Source organism: Haematobia irritans, chromosome 2 (assembly GCF_050003625.1).
Source record: "Haematobia irritans isolate KBUSLIRL chromosome 2, ASM5000362v1, whole genome shotgun sequence".
NCBI classification, from domain to species: Eukaryota; Metazoa; Arthropoda; class Insecta; order Diptera; family Muscidae; genus Haematobia; species Haematobia irritans.
In genome coordinates, this window is record NC_134398.1 from 83,344,111 (window position 1) to 83,364,846 (window position 20,736).

At 34.9% G+C, this 20,736-nt stretch overlaps 1 protein-coding gene across 7 annotated transcripts in view; it reads right to left on the reverse strand.

Moving 5' to 3' along the window:
* Positions 1-20,736, reverse strand: part of CYLD (ubiquitin carboxyl-terminal hydrolase CYLD) — a 125,797-nt gene that overhangs the window by 31,597 nt on the left and 73,464 nt on the right. For 4 of the 7 annotated variants that reach the window (XM_075295462.1, XM_075295466.1, XM_075295465.1 and 1 more), the window contains 5 exons: positions 10,764-11,034; positions 4,793-5,007; positions 3,009-3,163; positions 2,723-2,941; positions 2,424-2,658 (listed from right to left, as the gene is read on the reverse strand). In XM_075295462.1, the coding sequence (XP_075151577.1) occupies positions 2,424-2,658; positions 2,723-2,941; positions 3,009-3,163; positions 4,793-5,007; positions 10,764-11,034 (1,095 nt within the window). Of the gene's footprint in view, positions 1-2,423; positions 2,659-2,722; positions 2,942-3,008; positions 3,164-4,792; positions 5,008-10,763; positions 11,158-20,736 lie in introns of all 7 variants that reach the window. The other 3 variants (XM_075295461.1, XM_075295463.1, XM_075295464.1) reach the window with 1 other exon arrangement.

Here is a 20,736-nt window from a genome sequence, read left to right on the forward strand (position 1 = left end):
TGGAAAGGTAGAAGTGTTAGCTACACAATGCAATCCGTTATTTAGTACTTTTATATGGAGCAGTTTTTGAGATATAAGCTTATTTATAAAAAACCGGTTCCGAAAACTACAAGTTTTTACCCGTACAGCTGGAACGGATGAAGCTTATATAACGGTTCATACATCATTTTAAAGGTCTCTTCAAGACCTTTCTAGTGATGTACTTTTCAAAGTAATCGGTCCTATAGAACCGGATATATTAAGGATTTTTAACTTACACTTTAGAACCGAATAACCGGTTATCCGGTTACGACCGCCGAGAAAAAAAGTTGTTGTTGTAATCTGCTCAAAGAGTACTACCATCTGTGAAGTTTTGAAAAAAATCTGAGAGGTATAGCTAAACTAGAGTTTAGCCCACCTTCGTGGTAATCCCAAAAATCACGCATCTTCTTACGCTTCCAAATTGGATACTCCGTTTCCTCCTTTAATGGCTTGATGTGTTTCGAGAAATCCATTTTTTCTTTTTAAATATTGAATTCTATTGCAGGGCTTCCTGGGCACATAACCTTTTGTAGTTAAATTTTATTTTGTACTGAATGGAAAAAATCTATACACAAACTTCAAAATCATTTTCAAAACTACTACTTCATATAATAAAATATACAACAGCACATAATACTTCCAAATGGTACTTCAACATTTAATATCTACATGTCCTCGATTCCTCCCCCTCCTGACGGCGACGAGATTGTATCATATGCGAACGATTATACAATCATGGAATCCGGGCCCATTGTTGATGACATATGTTAGTTATTTCACTGCAAGAAATTTGAGGATATCTCTCACCAAATCCTCAGCCACACTATTCACTACATGGATGGCGGAAGTACGCAGGCAGCTGAATGTCAGAGTCGACGGCGAAATAATTCCGACCAAAAATTACCCCAAGATTCTCGGGGTCACATTCGACAGCCTCTTTAAGTCGTCCGTCCATGCCACTGCAATTTGTGATATGGTCCGCGGTAGAAACAAGGTCCTCAAGTCGCGTGCCGGTAGCACTTGGGATGCGAATAAAGAATCCTTGTTGACTATATATAAGAAAAATGGCCGGTCAGTGGTAAACTATGCAGCGCCAGTGTGGAAAACTCAAACGTGCGACACGCAGTGGAATAACATACATACCTGCGAAACGTTGTCTTTGGAACTGCAACAGGATGTGTCCGCAATTACATGTTGTCAAAGCAGTACCTCTTGGGTTGCAATCGAAGCAGTGCTCCAAATCACCATCTTGTGGATAGACAACATTCACCCAGGAATGTAAGGGTTGATCTTCACCTTTTAGAGCGCGATCCAGCGTTATAAAAGAGAGCCTCTTGATCAGTCAGTATACCAGACAGATCTGAACAGGATTCATGAGGATACTGTAGCAGAAGCGTTGAGAAGCTACAAGGTTAATCCGAGCACCACCCATAGCACCGGAGGAGAGAGACCTCCCTAGGCAGACCAGGTAGTTTTGACACATCTAAGATCAGGCAAGTGCAGCCGTCTCAATTCCTACTTATCAGTGATTGATAGTAGCGTAGCTGACGTGTGTCCCATCTGTAATCAAGGGCCACATGACACTCGTCACCTTTTCGCTTGTCCTGCTAAGCCTACCCGCCTCACCACCAGATCACTCTGGACACACCCCATCCTTGTCGCAGAGTCCCTTGATCTGGCTACTAATTGAACTACATACTCATAGAATAAAATTGATGAAACTACATTAAAAACTGTTACAACAACAAGAACAACAACAACCGCCCTCATTGCAGTCGGGTCTACGGCCCGGGGCGGACACAGGGTTTTCAACCCTGTCCAAGGACTGCAAACCCCCATTTGGAGTATGCTTATTTCCCGAAAAACTCGAAAATACCAACTCCAAAGGGCTACAACAACAACAACAACCAGTTTGGTTTTTGCAGGGGCTTTCGGGAACATGGTGGTAACACCATAAAATGTTGTACCATTTGTATACAACACTTTTTTCCCAAACTAAATCACCATTGATGTCTAGGGTGACATTTTAATTATGCGGTAAAAAAAAACTTTCATAATACCGAGGAGTCTTTACGATCTGGTATTGTACATATTTTTACACTTTTTTCTATCCAAATGGAAATTTCAATATAACTAGCTAGATCTGTTATTTTTCTTCTTCTATTTTCCAAAACAGTTACAATTCCAAAACAAAGAAAATAAGGATAAGTTGGCAGTCTGGTTTACTTATGTTAAGACTCACTTGGACAATTCGGTCCATTGTGATACCAAATTAACTAAAAGTACCTATTATATAAATAGCCTCTTTCAGTTTTTATTACTGAAAATAGCTCTCATAAGTTACTATGAAAGTATGGCTATTGCTTGTAGTCAAAACATGTCTAACATTTATGCGTACTTACAGTCTTCAATAATATCGGTTACATCCAAAACTTGCGACGGCAATATGCGGGGATACATTTTGTAATTTTTACCAAATCTGGGCATTTGTATTATAAGGCATGATGGTACCTCCTTCAGTTTAATATCTGATGTGTAAAAGCTTTGTTCGAATAGTTGCTGAACGCTGGGAAAGGACAAGCGATCGTCTTTCTCCACAAATAACTGGTAGTAGTAGGCGTCTTGACCAGAATTCAGCTAAAGTAGGATGATACAAATTGATTAAGTATGTGCAATATTTGTGTTTGTGTAATGTGTAAACCTTAAGAAAGGGCTCAGCTCTCAATATCTGTGCCAATATACAATTCAAAAACTCTTCGGGATCTTTCTCTTCACTGGTCAATCCACTGACCGAACTTAGCTTATCCAACAGTTGCCTTAATTTCATAACACGATCAGCTCTTACAAACATATTTTTACGTAGGGGGTTTACGATCTCTTCTCGCAAAACTGTTTGAACTTCCAAATAATGGCTAATATCCTAAAGTAATTTTGTTTTTCATATTTATATATTGAATTAAGTAATTTATATTTTATGACATATTTACCTCTTTATCTGGTGGCCTATATAGCACAGCATCAAACACTGGTGTGAATGCAAACATGGAAAAGAGCGTTACATCTAAATAGCATGAATTGTGGTGTCCTTGGATTCCTTTGAATTTCCCGCATAAATCTTCCAAATCTTTTAAGCTGTAACATTCTAAGAAAATAAAGTGTCATCGTCACTTATTTTTTATAAATATGAATTTTATATATGAAAAATAAATTAATTTTATATTTCGTGCTTTTTCTATCTTTTTTCCATATGAAAGTTCTAAGAATAAAGACAGAAATTGCAACGGCTCCAATGTTCTGGTTTACGAATTCGCAAAACAAAAAAATTTTAAACTGTACCACTTCATATCTTGCCAAGAAATTTCTTCCATTTAATTTCCTTATCCATAAGAACAGTATGAAAAACTTTCGTATCATTGTGGTTCGAGAACTAGCGATAGAGAAAAATTTTGCGAATTCGTAAGCCAGAAAAGGGGGAAATAGTCAATTAACACACCGTCAGCAGCAATGAGTAAATTTGTGGTAGATATATTCAAAAAACTACCACAGGATCTAAATACAATTTACAAATAAGATTAAAGTTATGACTATAAAAACAGGACTAAAAATTGAAATCGTTTGATGTGGTGTCACTTTTTCATAGTGTATCGGTAAACCTCGCCCTCCGGATTATAGAAGACAGATGGGACGAAATAGAAAAATACAAAAATATCACAACGGCCTTATTCATTAAGGTATTGCAATTTTGTATAATAGATATTTTAAATATGACAAGATACATTTATAGACAAAAGGAAAGATTGGATTGGTCTCTCCAATCTTCTGGTCTTAAAGGGGAAAATAATGTAAACGACGCAATCAGGTGAAGTAAGGCATTCGTGGTATTTGATTTTTTTCAACAAGGGTGGAATTGTCTAGCCGGATAGGAAATGTCATAATTATGAGCACAATCCAACTAATAAAAGAGATCAGTGTTAATGTTTTTACAGTGCACTCGCGGTAACGTGAACTAACTAAAACCAAGAGTTAACGTTAGCGAACTTCAGCGAATTTCAGAACAAAACATAGCCATATTCGGGATTCGTACACGTTATAGCGTGATAGTCTTTTATTTTTGTTATTAGTTATATTAAAAACTTAATTTAAATTCATGAAAAAATTAAAAAAAGAGAAATTGGAAAAATATCAGTGGGTATGGTAGTTGGTGTATGGTAGTTAATGTAAGAAAAAGCGTTTTCACGTTATGCGGTGTTCACGATAGACCGTGTTCACGTTACCGCGAGTGCACTGCATTTTGTTTCGTTTCAAGTTGTGTCTTTTTATATACCTAAATATATGTACAAAGGTATTTGAGAAATACGAATTACGGCCATTTTCATGTAGCTCCGTTAGGCTTTAACTGACAGTTAACAGAAAGAAAAATGGAAATATCTTTTCTCCGGTTAACTTTAACTGAAAAATTGTCAGCAGTTAAGTTTCTAACTGGCATATGGAATATATACGCAAGATGACAGATATGTAGATATCACGGTTTAAAAGTTCGTTAGCTAACGTAGCACTAACGGAGCTTCATGAAAATGGGGGTTAGAGTTATTTATCGAAATTTATACACTTTGACAATAAAAAAGTACAGAATTACAATTGGAAGGTGGAGTTTTTGATATGTACTCTAAATTGTTATGATATTAGTACAAAATTATTACGAAAGTAATTAGCACCATCTACTAATAACCCGGCGAAAGGAAGTATATTAATGATGTTTAAATGGACATACTTATCGGCGCAATAGCTCCTGGAACTATTGGGCAATCCATGTGTCCGAATGTTTGATGTTCTTCGTTTGATCCATTCAGTTGTTTTGACTTGTAATTGTTGTTAACCGAACTAACGTCTTTCGCAACTGCACCTTCTTCGTCTATAAAACGCCTGTCACTGGAACATTGATCAGGGGTAACAAATAATCCCCGCCCAGATGGACATTTAAAGAGGCTGCAAAGAATAAAGACATATTAAAAACAAAATAATGTATTAGAATACAACTACAGAATGGTACTTTTGTGTAATATTCTGATAGTGATGAATATACATGAGATGAGACCTTTAATTGGAATTATAACTGGAGATAACACACTTTGGGAAACATATTGGCCTCAAAGATGATGCCATTTGCAGATGGTGTCTGGACCCGGAAGTTACGGATGACACCTATCACTTCCTGTGTCAGTCCCCCGCATTATCCTTTAGAAGGAACAAGACACTGGGCTAATTTTTCTTTCACGCTCACATCGATCTGCGGGAGTGTAGCTTATGGAATATACTCGCCTTTATCAGGGCCTCGGTTTTAAGCAACTTTTAGGAAGACGAAAGAAGATATTAGAAAATGACCCTGAGGAATCACAATGGACCTATAGTGGTAGATCCAAGAATTGTTATCATCGTCTACAACCTAAACCTAAAACCTAAACAATGAGTGCTGCCAGGTCCTGTATTAAGGTTAACCCTTTGATGACGAATAGTACATATATGTCCCATTTCCGCTATAAAATCTTCATTTATTAACCAATTTTCGTATAATTGGATTCTATCGGCGCATAACACATGTAGCTGATTTTGGAACATTTATGCATACTTTGTGTGTGGAAAAGTTATAAATACGAAAAAAATATGGAAATATACGAAAATTAAGTTAAATCTTTCTCTATTCCAAGTATTAGTTGTCTGAAGTGGGTTTCTTTTAGTGTATCAATTAGAGGTGTGCACGTGAGTAATATTTCACTCACGCACACTCGCGGCGGAAAAAATCTTACTCATGCACAATATTGTTTGGTTGGTCGCGCGCACACTCACGAAAAGAAAATTTGTACTCACGTACGACAATGTCGTGACTCACGAATAATTTTGTGAGTAATTTACCTGAGGGGCGTGTCTGAAATCATGAGCACGATTAAAATCGAGAAAGTTATTAAACTCTCTAACATCCTAGGTGTCACTAAAAATGTAAATGAATTTAACTCTTAATCGTTTGATGTTGGTGAGGGGGATTATTTTCGTAAGCATAACTCATGACTCACGCCCACTCACAACATTTTGGTTTGTTAATCACGCTCACGGCACACTTACGCCGTTGTCATGTGAGTGAGTCACGACAATTTCGTGCCACGTGCAAACCTCTAGACTTCTCTTACGATAACTGTTTAAATGAATTGATTCGGTTCATACTTTTTCTAATAAGGTAGCGACCCAGATGGGTCACACAGTGGGGAGCAAAACCGAGCGAACACCGAAAAAAGTGAACTGTTTTATGGGAAGAATGAACTACCACGCACGAAAATTGAACAAAATTTTACCCCACATTTTGAGATTTCCACAAAGCGTTGTTAAACCTGGAAATTTTAATGCCCTGTTGCAATTCACGAAACTACATCATCTCATAGAAGAAAAAATTAACAAAAAGTAAAGAAAAAAAGTCATTGGCGCCAAATCATGACCATTTTAACCATACAGTAGTTCATTCTTACTATTTTTGGGAATAGTACGAAATTTTTCATTTGTTTTAGTTCATATTGAACTTATGTGTACGGTCATTGAACTTTATACTCACGTTTAGTTCATAAAATGTTTGAGACATACTTAAAAAAACGAAAATTTCATTGGACTGTGGAAAGTTTTGCAAAAAATAATAAAACTTAACTACAAGCAAATAATTTTTTTTTTAAGTCTGAATCCAGTTTTGCAATTTATGGAATACATTAAAATCCAATGTCTTAGTATTTAGCCCATAGTCCTTTATTTCTAATTATGGTTTTAAGTCGTCTTGACATACTTCTACTACATTTTTTTATTATTTCTTTTGGAATATCCGACTAATTGTGCTGAACTTGGCTCAATATCTCATCGCTATTTTTTGGTGCTTTTTGGTGTAATCTCAAGCACTTTTTAGCCAGAGACCATAAATTCTGGATGGGATTGAAATCGGGGCTTTGTGATAGCCTTTTGAGCCTTTGAGAACTGTGTTCCGACAACTATTTCCTTACTATTTTGTAAGTATACTTGGGTTTGCCGTCTTTTTGAAAAACCACTTAATCCTCAAGGTAGGAGCAAACCTCCAGAAACTCAGGCAAATTTGATTGCAATAACAGGTCTAACAAAGAAAAACACATTTTTTTGTCAAAATTCGTTTTTATTATTCAACATAGTTCCCTTCAACAGCGATACAACGATTATAACGACCTTCCAATTTTTTGATACCATTTTGGTAGTACTCCTTCGGTTTTGCCTCAAAATAGGCCTCAGTTTCGGCGATCACCACTTCATTGCAGCCAATTTTTTTCCCTGCGAGCATCCTTTTGAGGTCTGAGAACAAGAAAAAGTCGCTGGGGGTCAGATCTGGAGAATACGATGGGTGGAGAAGCAATTCGAAGCCCAATACATGAATTTTTGCCATCGTTCTCAATGACTTGTGGCACGATGCGTTGTCTTGGTAGAACAACACTTTTTTCTTCTTCATATGGGGCCATTTTGCCGCGATTTCGACCTTCAAACGCTCCAATAACGCCATATAATAGTCACTGTTGATGGTTTTCCCCTTCTCAAGATAATAGATAACAATTATTCCATGCGCATCCCAAAAACAGAGGCCATTACTTTGCCAGCGGCCTTTTGAGTCTTTCCACGCTTCGGAGACGGTTCGAGCTACTCGCACGCAAAGCTGGCAAAATCGCTAAAAGTTGCCAAATCAACCGTTACAAATGTAATTAAAGTGTTTGGGGAACGTTTGTCGACAGCCAGGAAGTCTGGATCGGGGGGAAATCGAAAACCGGAAGCCGCTGAGACGACAAAGAGAGTTGCCGGTAGTTTCAAGCGAAACCCTAACCTCTCTCTCGACTTACAAGAAGGTAGTGACTCCAAATCGCGATGATAAACAAAATACGACGGCCAAAGCGCGATCCCCGACGATGCTGACGAAGTTTGACTGCGTGGTAATGGACGACGAAACCTACGTCAAAGCCGACTACAATCAGCATCCGGGACAGGAGTTTTATACGGCAAAAGGAAGGGGAAAGGTAGCAGATATTTTCAAGCACATAAAACTGTCAAAGTTCGCAAAGAAATATCTGGTTTGGCAAGCCATCTGTACCTGTGGCTTGAAAAGCAGCATTTTCATATCTTCCGGGACTGTCAACCAAGAAATTTACTTGAAAGAGTGTTTGAATAAACGTCTGCTGCCTTTCCTGAAGAAACACGGTTGTTCCGTACTGTTTTGGCCGGATTTAGCATCTTGCCATTACGGTAAAAAGGCCATGGAGTGGTACGCCGCCAACAACGTGCAGGTGGTTCCCAAGGACAAGAACCCTCCCAACACGCCAGAGCTCCGCCCAATTGAGAAATACTGGGCTATTGTCAAGCGGAACCTAAAGAAGACCAAAAAACTGCTAAGGACGAGCAGCAGTTCAAGGCAAACTGGCTTTCTGCGGCGAAGAAGGTGGACAATGTGGCTGTACAAAATCTGATGGCAGGTGTCAAGCGTGAGGCCCGGCAATTCGGATTTGGAAAAGCGAAAGCCTAACTGAATATTTTTTCTGAATTTTATACTAATTGAACTTGAAAAAGAAATTTAATTTGATTTTTTAAATAAACGATTTCACCGATTTACACGCGTTTTCGCTTGACCAAATTTTGACCGTATCACCCTTTAACAGCCAAATGCATTACATGTTGAGAATAACAATTCGAAAATTACCAAGAAGTATTTATTATTGTCATTACAAGTTAGTCACTATAAATCACCGCAATATAATGAAATGTGTAATGGCAGCTTTACTACTGGTAATGCAAATTGTAATGAAATGTGGTTACCTAGTTTTCGCTGGGTAGGAATAACTTGAAAACGGTTCACCATATTAAATTAGAAAAAAATCCGAAACTCCCAAACAATATTCTTTTTAAGCCGTGCTTACATTGTTTTTAAATTTTAAGATATATACTTAGTAATAAGGTGTAATAATGTCAAGTTTTTGCAGTCCTTGATTGTAGTCCTAATTATTTTTATAATTTTTTTTAAGTAAATTTAATGTAATTCTTTATTTTGAGTATCCCTGTAACCGTATATGGCCATTTCGGCTTGGTTGTAAAATGAGTTAAATAAAAAAAAAATCGACAAAAATCACAGTCTTTGTCTAGAAACAGTTAGTTACATATATTTCGGATTAAATGAGCTTCATTTCATCATAATCGGTGCACAACTTTTGATTTTGTTCACGATTTACTGAATTGATATAAATCGCGATTTCCATACAAAAATAACATTTTCTAATGTGTAAGTGTTTGTACAGGTTGGCTGATAAGTCCCCGGTCTGACACATAGATGGCGTCGCTAGTATTAAATGCATATTATTTTTATAGTACCAACCTTCAAATGATTCGTGTCAAAATTTGACGTCTGTAAGTCAATTAGTTTCTGAGATAGAGCGTCTTTTGTGAAGCAACTTTTGTTATTGTGAAAAAAATGGAAAAAAGGAATTTCGTGTTTTGATAAAATACTGTTTTCTGAAGGGGAAAAAATACGGTGGAAGCAAAAACTTGGCTTGATAATGAGTTTCCGGACTCTACCCCAGGGAAATGAACAATAATTGATTGGTATGCAAAATTCAAGCGTGGTGAAATGAGCAAGGAGGACGGTGAACGCAGTGGACGCCCGAAAGAGGTGGTTACCGACGAAAACATCAAAAAATCCACAAAATGATTTTGAATGACCGTAAAATGAAGTTGATCGAGATAGCAGAGGCCTTAAAGATATCAAAGGAACGTGTTGGTCATATCATTCATCAATATTTGAATATGCGGAAGCTCGGTGCAAAATGGGTGCCGCGCGAGCTCACATTTGACCAAAAACAACAACGTGTTGATGATTCTGAGCGGTGTTTGCAGCAGTTAACTCGTAATACACCCGAGTTTTTCCGTCGATATGTGACAATGGATGAAACATGGTTCCATCACTACACTCCTGAGGACTCGATTGGTCCAAAAAATTGGAAGGTCGTTATAATCGTTGTATCGCTCTTGAAGGGAACTATGTTGTATAAAAAAAAACGAATTTTGACAAAGAAAAAGTGTTTTTCTTTGTTAGACCGGGGATTTTCAGCCAACCTGTTATGTAATAAGTTATTTTTTTATGGTTCAGTTTATTAAGAATTTAATATTATTTTTTAGGGTAATTTGGGACGCTGAATCCAAATCTGCACTTGGGTGTTTTTCTATCAGTTCGACTATGCGAGATATACCATTATGTTCAAACTTAAGGCACTTCCGCTACATATATTGGAATAACTTGGAAACAGTTCACGATATTAACTTAAAAAAAATCCGAAACTCTTTAACAATATTCTCATTAAGCCGTACATACATTGTCGTTTTAGAGCTTAAGATAGTTGTTTGAGTAGTTTTTAAAATGTTGGGTTAAGTAACTGTATAAGGCCTTTATAAGGCTTGGTAAATACGATAATAAATTAAATTAAAACAAAAAATTAAATTTAAAAATGGCCAACCATGTCGAACGTGAGACTCATTTATAGGAACCGCGGGTATACTACCCACTACACCACTAACATGGCATGAGTGTAAAAGTTGAGGCAAGCAGGTGAATTTGCAAAGTTGATTCTAATTATGAAAACGTTGAAATGTCGTTATTTTTATTCTAATTATCTCTGTTTCTTATATAATTGATTCAAAATAAAATAAATACTTACGAAATGCCATCGAAACCTCCATCCGTTGTTAATAACTGTTTATCAATACAATCTTCTTCCAATTCAACACCAACCATTTTTTTATTCGCATTCGGCGGGACACCAATCCAACGTATAACGCCATATAAATGTGTTTCGACTTCTGGAACATTCACCTCCACCATCGAGCCAACACTTAGACCAGTGTCGTCGAGTTCCTCTAACGGTGAATATTCCGTAAAGCTTCCATCCAGAACTGCTGGTAAAAGTCCATTAGGCGTATCATAGGCATCTGTATCAATCATATCATCATTGGAGGTATTAGCATATAGTGGTTGACTTTTACATTTATCATAATTTTCATAACATGTCTGAGAAGGATAACTACTATTTCGGGCAGCATTCTTTTGGTTATCTGGATTGATTAATTGATTGAATACAATGGACAAGGTGTAAACAAACGGATGAGTATAAAGTATTTACTGTAGTGCATGCAAACCTTAACATAAAAATGTTAGGAAATTGTTGTACCCAAAGACAATTCAGAAGCAAATGCCAGACTTCTCTACAAAATCTAACACACCAATTCAGTATAAAGCCCCACAAAAAATTAAATAATACAAACGCACATATTAATGAAATAAAAATCCGAAATAGAAAATGAAATAAACCCACAAACGTGAAAGAATATACCAATTTTTTTTAGCAAAAAAAAGGTCCTACAAACAATAAACAGAAAAATAAAGTGCTTATGAAAGATACCCCTGTCAAAAGAGATGCCTCAAAACTTCAAAATAACTCTTATTTGAAATCCATCAACACTCTTTGTAACAATTTCTCTGCAAAAATTAACAAATAAGCACTGACAGCCTCATTAGTTCTTGATGGTTTTATGAGGAGACTCTTCTATATAAAACGATATGAATTATGAAGCGATATGAACTAATTTTCATCAGATGAATTTTGTTTCTTCATGATGCTTCCGAAGTTAAATCTTGGGAGGGTCGGTTTATATGGGAGCTATATATAATTGAGGAACGATATGGACAAATATTTGCACGGTTGTGGTCAACCGCTTAGATGAAATTTGCTCTTCCAGAAGGCTGCGTTAGTCACCTTTAGAAAAGTATAAAAAGATTAATTTTAATTTATTTCAACTTTTGCTTATTTTTATTATAATGCATTTTCATTTTAATTCATTCTTTATGGAATCGGGCAGCACACAGTGATAAGGGAAAAGTTCACCAATGTGGTATCACAATGGACTGAATAGTCTAAGTGAGCCTGATACATCGGGCTGCCCCCTGTCCTAACCTAACCTAATGTACAAATGTTTGTTTATAAGATAATTTATTCTTTTAAACAAGGATTGCCTGTGGGGTTTTCCGAATTTCCTATATCCATTATCAGCTATACAGTTTCAGTACCAGCGAGTCAACATTTGCATAATCTTCACTGTAGATCTGGCGGGGAAAGATGACGCAATTGGAGCCTTAAATGTTAAGATATTTAAGACGTTTAGATATTAATAAAATCTTTAACTTCTTTTATCTTTGGTGACAACAATAGTTTGCGTGGGTGATCAGATAAGTACTAAGCCTATAAAGCAAGAATACTCCCATGCTCTACAAGCAGTAAAAACAAGTCCAATTCGACGCAAATTTAGCCGAATTGCTCTTAAAGCACACTGAAAAAAATATTGTCGTGAGGTCAAAGATTTCATGTCTTTAAAATACGAATACAAATTTTGCTTAGCATAGAAGACGCATTTCTCTAAAATAAAGTTATTTTCCTTGTCCAAAAGTCGATAAGCTTTTCAATGAAGTCGTATTGTCCTTATAATCAGGGATCCGGAGCGGAGCGGAGCGGAGCGTGGAGCGGAGCGGAGCAAGCCTTTTTTTTTGCCGGAGCGGGAGCGGAGCGGGAGCGGCATTTCTAAAATCCGGAGCGGAGCGGGAGCGGTTTCCAAATGAAAAACCGCTCCGCTCCGAATAAAATATTACTTGAATGAAATATGTAACTTTGAAATTACACTGTGTAGGTAATTTCAAATTTAGCTAGTACTTAGCGTAGTGTGAGTAAACGTTTAAAATGTACGATATGTATTTTTGTACGTACGTACATTGGGGAAAACACAAAAACGGCAAATGTCAAAATATATATATAGTATGTGTTGTAAAAGTAACAACAGTAACAACAAAGATGTTTGTAATGAACGTCAAATAAATGCAATTAAACGATCTTATTTATATTTAATTTTTTAGTTTTCTACACTGAAAAAAATATTGTCGTGAAGTCGAAGATTCCATGTCCTTAGAATAAGAATGCAAATTTTGCTTAACATGGAAGACGCATTTCTCTAAAATAAAGTTTTTTTTCTTGTCCAAAAGGCAATAAACTTTTGAATGAAGTTGTAATGTCCTTATAATTAAGTGATTTTACTTAAAAATGTGTATCATAACATGAAAGATAAAATTTTTGAGGTAAGGTCAACGTGACTTTAATAATTAAGAAAAATTCTTTAAAATTAATAAAATTGTCTTTAAATTTGTTTCCTTTTTGCATCTTGCCTACAAAGCAAAAAATCGTTAAAAAATTAGACATGTTTTTCAACACTTTATTTTAAAGACGCTTTTTACTTGAAACATAGCATAATTTCTACTGGAAGTCGAGTCTTAATATGGAAAAAAATAACTCGTTAACTCGTTTTTAAAGGATTTTGATAACAACTGACGAAAAAAATCTAAAAAAAATGAAAAATTAACATTTGCTTCCTAGAAGCAAGTACATAGCCCCCAAATTTAAAAGAGAATTACGTCTTTAAAGTATCCTTACTTGTATTCTCCGCTTCTTTGGCTCGGAATTAATACCCAAACTGTTAAAGTAAAGAAAAAATCTTTGGAACCGGGCATGCTTTTTTTCATTCACATTTGCTTTACTATTGTACTATATCCTAGCATTCTCTTATTTCTGATATTAGTTCTCGAAAATTTAATTAAAATTTCAATTTTGGTTGAAAAATGTGCGCATATATATTTATTATACAATAAAGGGGAAAAAAGCGAAATTAGGTAACACTAGATCTGAGTAAGAATATTCGTAGGTATACCACGGACTGATGTCGATGGAGGTTGTTGCAAACATAAACATACACACATTACAAATATAACAAAACCTCTTCTCTACGTCTGTTGCAAAACAAAAAAAACTTTCCGAGAGTAGTTACTTCTACTCTGTGTATAGACTTTCAATTCCAATCAGCGTTGCCGTTTTGGTCCGATCGGACCAAAATTGGTCCAAAAGATTTCTAATTTTTAAATTTGGTCCGATGGTCAGACCAAACAGAATTTGGTCCATTTTCATAAATTTGGTTTCTATCATATATTAAATAGTAGATGGTGCACCGCAAAGAATATTGTCGGGAGGCCAAATATTTCACATGCTTAAAATACGAATACGAATTTTGCTTAGAATAGAAGACGTATTTCTCTGAAAAAAAGTTTTTCCTTGTCTAAAAGTCTCTAAACTTTTCAATGAAGTCTGTTTGTCCTTATAGCTAAGTGATTCGACATAAAAATGTGTATCCTAACATGAATGCAAATTTCGTTTTAATGAAGTCAAAATGGATTTAATATTTCTGAAAAAATCTTCAAAATTAATAAAATATTTCAACACATTGTTTTAAAGTCATTATACCCTAAACCACATAGGTGTTAGGGTATAATAAGTTTGATCTGCCAAAAAATGTGCCTACAAGAAATATTGATTTTAGACCCCATAAAATATATACCGATCGACTCAGAATCACCTCCTGAATCGATCTAGCGCTTGGCGTCCGTCCGTCCATCCGTCTGTCCATGTATTTGTTGTTCACAGGATTCCGGTCGCAATTATTAACCGATTTTGATGAAATTTGGTACAGGGAGTTTTTTTGGGCACAAAGACGAACGTTATTGAATTTGGAAGAAATCGGATCAAATTTAGATATGGCTTCCATATACTATATGTATTGCCCGATTTCGACGAATGGGGTCACGTTGCACTTTTTTTATTAACCGATCGTCGTCAAATTTAGCACAAAAAATCTTCTGTATCACCCTTTAAGTCTGAAAATTTCATCGAAATCGGTTCAGATTTAGATATACACAGTCTCACATAAGTTTACATACCCTTGAGGTTTTTACCTTATAACTAAACATGTTTCTTGTTGTTGTTTATAATCCAGACTAAAAAAATCTTCTTGAAAATTGACAAATACTTTGTTTTTCAAGTTAATTTACAAAATCTAAAGCATATATATGCAAATTTTATTAATTAAAGAAAATACAATTTCTTAAACCGTATGTAAACTTGTGTAAGACTGTGTAGGTCCCATATATATGTATCGCCCGATTTTGTCAAATTAGGTCATAAAACCCTTATAACCGATCTTACTCAAAGTTGGCGAAATGTAATATTCTATAGCACTAACTATATGTGCAAAAAATCATCGAAATCGGTTCAGATTTAGCTATAGCTCCCATATATGTACCGCCCGATTTTTCTAAATAAAATAAAACTCAATTGAACAAATAATACAATGTTTGTACTATAATTTTCTCGAAGAGGAGCGGAGCGGAGCGTGGAGCGGAGCGATTTTTTTTTTCTCGGAGCGGAGCGAGGAGCGGAGCGGTTTTTTTTTCTCCGGAGCGGGAGCGGAGCGGAGCGAAAAAAATGGACCGCTCCGGATCCCTGCTTATAATTAAGTGATTTGACTTAAAAATGGGTATCTTAACATGAAAGAAAAAATTTATAGGCTTGACCTTGATAATTTAGAAAAATTCTTTAAATTTAATGAAATTGTCTTTAAATTTGTTGTCTTTTTGCATCTTGACTACAAAGCAAAAAATCGTTCAAATATAGGACATGTTTTTCAAAACTTTATTTTAAAGAAGTTTTTTACTTCAAACATAGCATAATTTCTACTGGAAGTCGAGTCCTAATTTGGAAAATAAAGTTGCCGTTAACTCGTTTTTAAAGGACTTTGATAGCATATGAAGAAAAAAAGCTGAGAAAGCGAAAAATTAAAATTTGCTTCCTAGAAGCAAGTGCACAAAACCTAAATTTAAAAGAGAATTGTGTCTTAAAAGTATCCTTACTTGTATTCTCCGCTTCTTTGGCTCGGAATCAATACCAAATTTTTTAAAGTAAAGACAAAATCTTTGGAACCGAGTATGCTTTTTTATCAGTGCAGGGGGTGAGGCTAATTACATATCGGATCACCCACGAAATGTTTGTTAGTGGACTTGAGTTAGAACACAGGAAAAATAGTGAACCATCTTATACAGAGAATTGAAAAAACACGCGTGAATATTAAAAGAGCTGATATGTTTGAATCTGATCAAATCCGAAAAATTGTTATAATTAAAAAGGATTATATTCAAAAATGAGACATATATGAAAAGCAATTACGTTAGTAATAATACGGTCATCTTATATTGGTCTTAATGTCAGTTATATTTTGTGTCTTCAAATCTATGTTCCCTAATCTTTCATGTTACATCAATAATTTGTTTCAATGTACATATCATTAACATAAGAGGTTGGCTGATAAGTCCCCGGTCTGACACATAGATGGCGTCGCTAGTATTAAATGCATATTATTTTTATATAGTACCAACCTTCAAATGATTCGTGTCAAAATTTGACGTCTGTAAGTTAATTAGTTTGTGAGATAGAGCGTCTTTTGTGAAGCAACTTTTGTTATTGTGAAAAAAAATTGAAAAAAAGGAATTTCGTGTTTTGATAAAATACTGTTTTCTGAAGGGAAAAAATACGGTGGAAGCAAAAACTTGGCTTGATAATGAGTTTCCGGACTCTGCACCAGGGAAATGAACAATAATTGATTGGTATGCAAAATTCAAGCGTGGTGAAATGAGCACGGAGGACGGTGAACGCAGTGGACGCCCGAAAGAGGTGGTTACTGACAAAAACATCAAAAAATCCATAGCAGAGGCCATAAAAATATCAAAGGAACGTGTTGGTCATATCATTCATCAATATTTGGATATGCGGAAGCTCTGTGCAAAATGGGTGCCGCGCGAGCTCACATTTGACCAAAAACAACAACGTGTTGATGATTCTGAGCGGTGTTTGCAGCTGTTAACTCGTAATACACCCGAGTTTTTCCGTCGATATGTGACAATGGATGAAACATGGCTCCATCACTACACTCCTGAGTCCAATCGACAGTCGGCTGAGTGGACAGCGACCGGTGAACCGTCTCCGAAGCGTGGAAAGACTCAAAAGTCCGCTGGCAAAGTAATGGCCTCTGTTTTTTGGGATGTGCATGGAATAATTTTTATCGATTATCTTGAGAAGGGAAAAACCATCAACAGTGACTATTATATGGCGTTATTGTGCGTTTGAAGGTCGAAATCGCGGCAAAACTGCCCCTTTTGAAGAAGAAAAAAGTGTTGTTCCACCAAGACAACGCACCGTGCCACAAGTCATTGAGAACGATGGCAAAAATTCATGGATTGGGCTTCGAATTGCTTCCCGTAGGAGTACTAACAAAATGTTATCAAAAAATTGGAAGGTCGCTATAATCGTTGCATCGCTCTTGAAGGGTACTATGTTGAATAATAAAAACGAATTTTGACAAAAAAAATTGTTTTTCTTTGTTAGACCGGGGACTTATCTCATATATTCAAAGTAAGAAAATACTAATAAAAGTTTTCGTGTATTTATTTAGCTAGCTCCAGAAATTTTAGATGATTGTTTTTTAAGGTTGTCCCTTTTTATACCCTAAAGCACATAGTGGTCAGGGTATGATAACTTTGATCTGCCAAAGAATGTGCCTAACAAAAATATTGATTTAAGATTCCATAAAACATATACGGATCGACTCAGAATCACCTCCTGAGTCGATCTAGCCCTTGGCGTCTGTCAGTCTGTCCATGTATTTCTTGCTCGCAGGGTTGCGGTCACAACTATTAACTGATTATGATGACATTTGGTAGTGCACAAGGACGAACGCTATTGAATCGGATCAAATTTATATATAGCACCCATATATATGTATCGCCCGATTTAGCCAAATTTGGCCATAAAAGCCTTATTTATTACTCAAAGTTGACAAAACCATAGAAAAAATCACGTTCGTGAAATTGAATCAACACACATGTGGTGTCAAACGGAGAACAGACGGTGCACAGTGGTTCCAAATCGCTTATTTTGGAAATAATTTTGAAACTTTTGAATGGGTAACGATCTCAACATAATTTTCGGTGTGTGAAAGCTGAAGTGTTTTCCTCTAATGGTGGCCATTTTTTCACGATTACTTTTCTTAATTAATCCACTTTAAGGAATATAAACTTCACAGAAAAAAAATTCCGTAGTTAAACTAACGCTATATTTAACTTATTTTTATCGGAAAAAATTTATTTGCTTGTAGTTAAATTTTATTATTTTTTATCGAAATTTTCCACAGCTTAATGAAATCTTACTTTTTTTAGAATGTTTCAAAAATGTTATGAACTAAACGTGTATATAAAGTTCAATGACCGTACACATAAGTTCAATATGAACTAAAACAAATGAAAATTTTCGTACGATTCCCAAAAATAGTAAGAATGAACTACGGTATGGTTAAAATGGTCATGATTTGGCGCCAATGATTTTTTTCTTTACTTTTAGTTAATTTTTTCTTCTATGAGATGATGTAATTTCGTCAACTGCAGTTAAAAAGTACACCAGGGCATTAACATTTCCTGGTTTTAACAACGCTTTGTGGAAATCTCAAAATGTGGAGTAAAATTTAATTCAATTTTCGTGCGAGGTAGTTCATTCTTCCTATAAAACAGTTCACTTTTTTTTCGGTGTTTGTGAAAATTTGCTTTGGGCTATTTTCACAAACACCATCAAGTTATAATAAAATTTGCCACAAATATGTATAATTTTTTGTTTCCGATGAAAAATTGCGGGTGCTTGACTAGAATTTTCAGTCGCATAAAGTAAAAGTCATAAAACAAGCTTTGGAAAGCTGTAAAATGAAAAATTGGTACGAAATTTTTGCAAAAGGGTTACGAAATCTATTTGAACCTGAACCATAGGATATGATTGACCATTTAATCCTAACTAATGGCAAAAACTTGCGCAGAAGTAATCCAACGGCATGGCTATAGTATCAACTATTAACATTTATCGTAAAAAGTTACAAAAATTTTAATTATATTTAATATGTGACACTTAATATTAGTTGCAAATGTTTTGAACAGGCGAAAACTCAATTTTTTTTTTTAAATTTTAAATTATCAAAAAATCTTCAAAATTTTGGTTTTAATATTTGTATGTTCATTATAATTACGGTTTATTTTCAACAGGGAATGTGGTTGCAGCACTGTATAAGTTCAATATGAACTAACGCAAAGGAAAATTGTCGTAGGATTCCCAAAAATAGTAAAAATGAACACAAAAAAGGGTCTCGTAAATTTAAAAAGATGTTTACAATAAATTTGTAATAAATTATTGTAAAAATCGTTTTCCAGAATTTTAGTTCATTTTTGGTATTTTCAACGAAAATTAACTACTCGAAAGGAAATTTTACAAATTTTGAGTAGGAATGGTTTATGTTAGTTCATGACCTACAAAATACGATGGAAATTTCCTTAAAATTTTTCTTAACTGCTCTGGTAGAAAAATGTTTCGTACTATTAAAGAACGGGCTTCGTTGATTACTTTTCGTTAATATTACGAAATTTTTCGTTATAAGAACGAAAGTCATCGTTAATACAACGAAATCAATCGTTAAAAGACAATTTTGCGTTTTGGTATTTCGTTATATTAACTAAAAAAAACACGTTTCGTTAATATTACGAATATTAACTTTGTAATTTTTTCAAGAATTAGAATAAAACATTTTTCCAAGATGAAATTATTATAATCATTTGCACATAGAGAGTAATTTTCAGGAACTTTTAGCCCTTAAAACAGTCGTTTTATATACTTCGAAACTGGAATTGAAAATTTCATTTATAAAACGAAATCGATCGTTAATATAATGATATGGATCGTTAAAAAATAAATTTTAAATTGTTATATTTCGTCATATTAATGAAATATGTTCATTAATAATACGAATGGTAATATTGAGTATTTCTGCCTCTCCGCACTCTCTATCTCTCTCTCTCTCTAAAACGTCTCTCCATACTCTCTCTAATACGTCTGTAGCAGGGCTGCCAGTAAAATTTCGAGAAAAATCGTCACTTTTTTCGATAAAAATCGTCATAATCGGCACTTGCATTTTAAAAATCGTCAAAAAAATCGGCAATATAAATAATATTAATATTAAACATAGTTTTTGGGTAAACACAAAACAAAAGTATTTACTTCATATACAAAACATATATTTACTTCATATTCAATAAAAAAATATAAAGAAGTCAGTTTTGTATACAAATAACATTAACATAAAATGTTAAGGGAATAAACCCTATATAGATTTCTACACTTATAGCTTCAAATTGGATGGACTAGTGCGTTTCGGAGTATATTCTAAGGATCTGGAACTTCGAATAGAGAAAACATTACCTAATCACTGTAGTGCTTTTCAGGCTGAAACATTAGCGATCCAAAAAATGTTGGCATTAATATATACTCAGACAGTCAACCTGCAATAAAATCCTTGGACTCTGTGTTCCTTAACTCGAAAACTAACTAAATCGGGCAGCCACTTTAACCTAACCTAACATAAAAATCGCTTTCTGGTTAAACAAAAATATTTCGTAAGTTTTGTATAAACAATCTATTTTTCTAAAATATTTCTATTATTTCAGTAAATATTTTGAAACTCAAGAAAAAGTCCCGTGTTTTCCAAAACACGTGATTTTTTATGGTGTTTCCGATAGATACGTCTATATGTGGTTATTTTTTTTTTTTTTTTGTACTGTACTAGAATTTTATCATAATTAGTAAAAGTTTCTATTGCACATTCTGAGTAAATCATTATCAATTT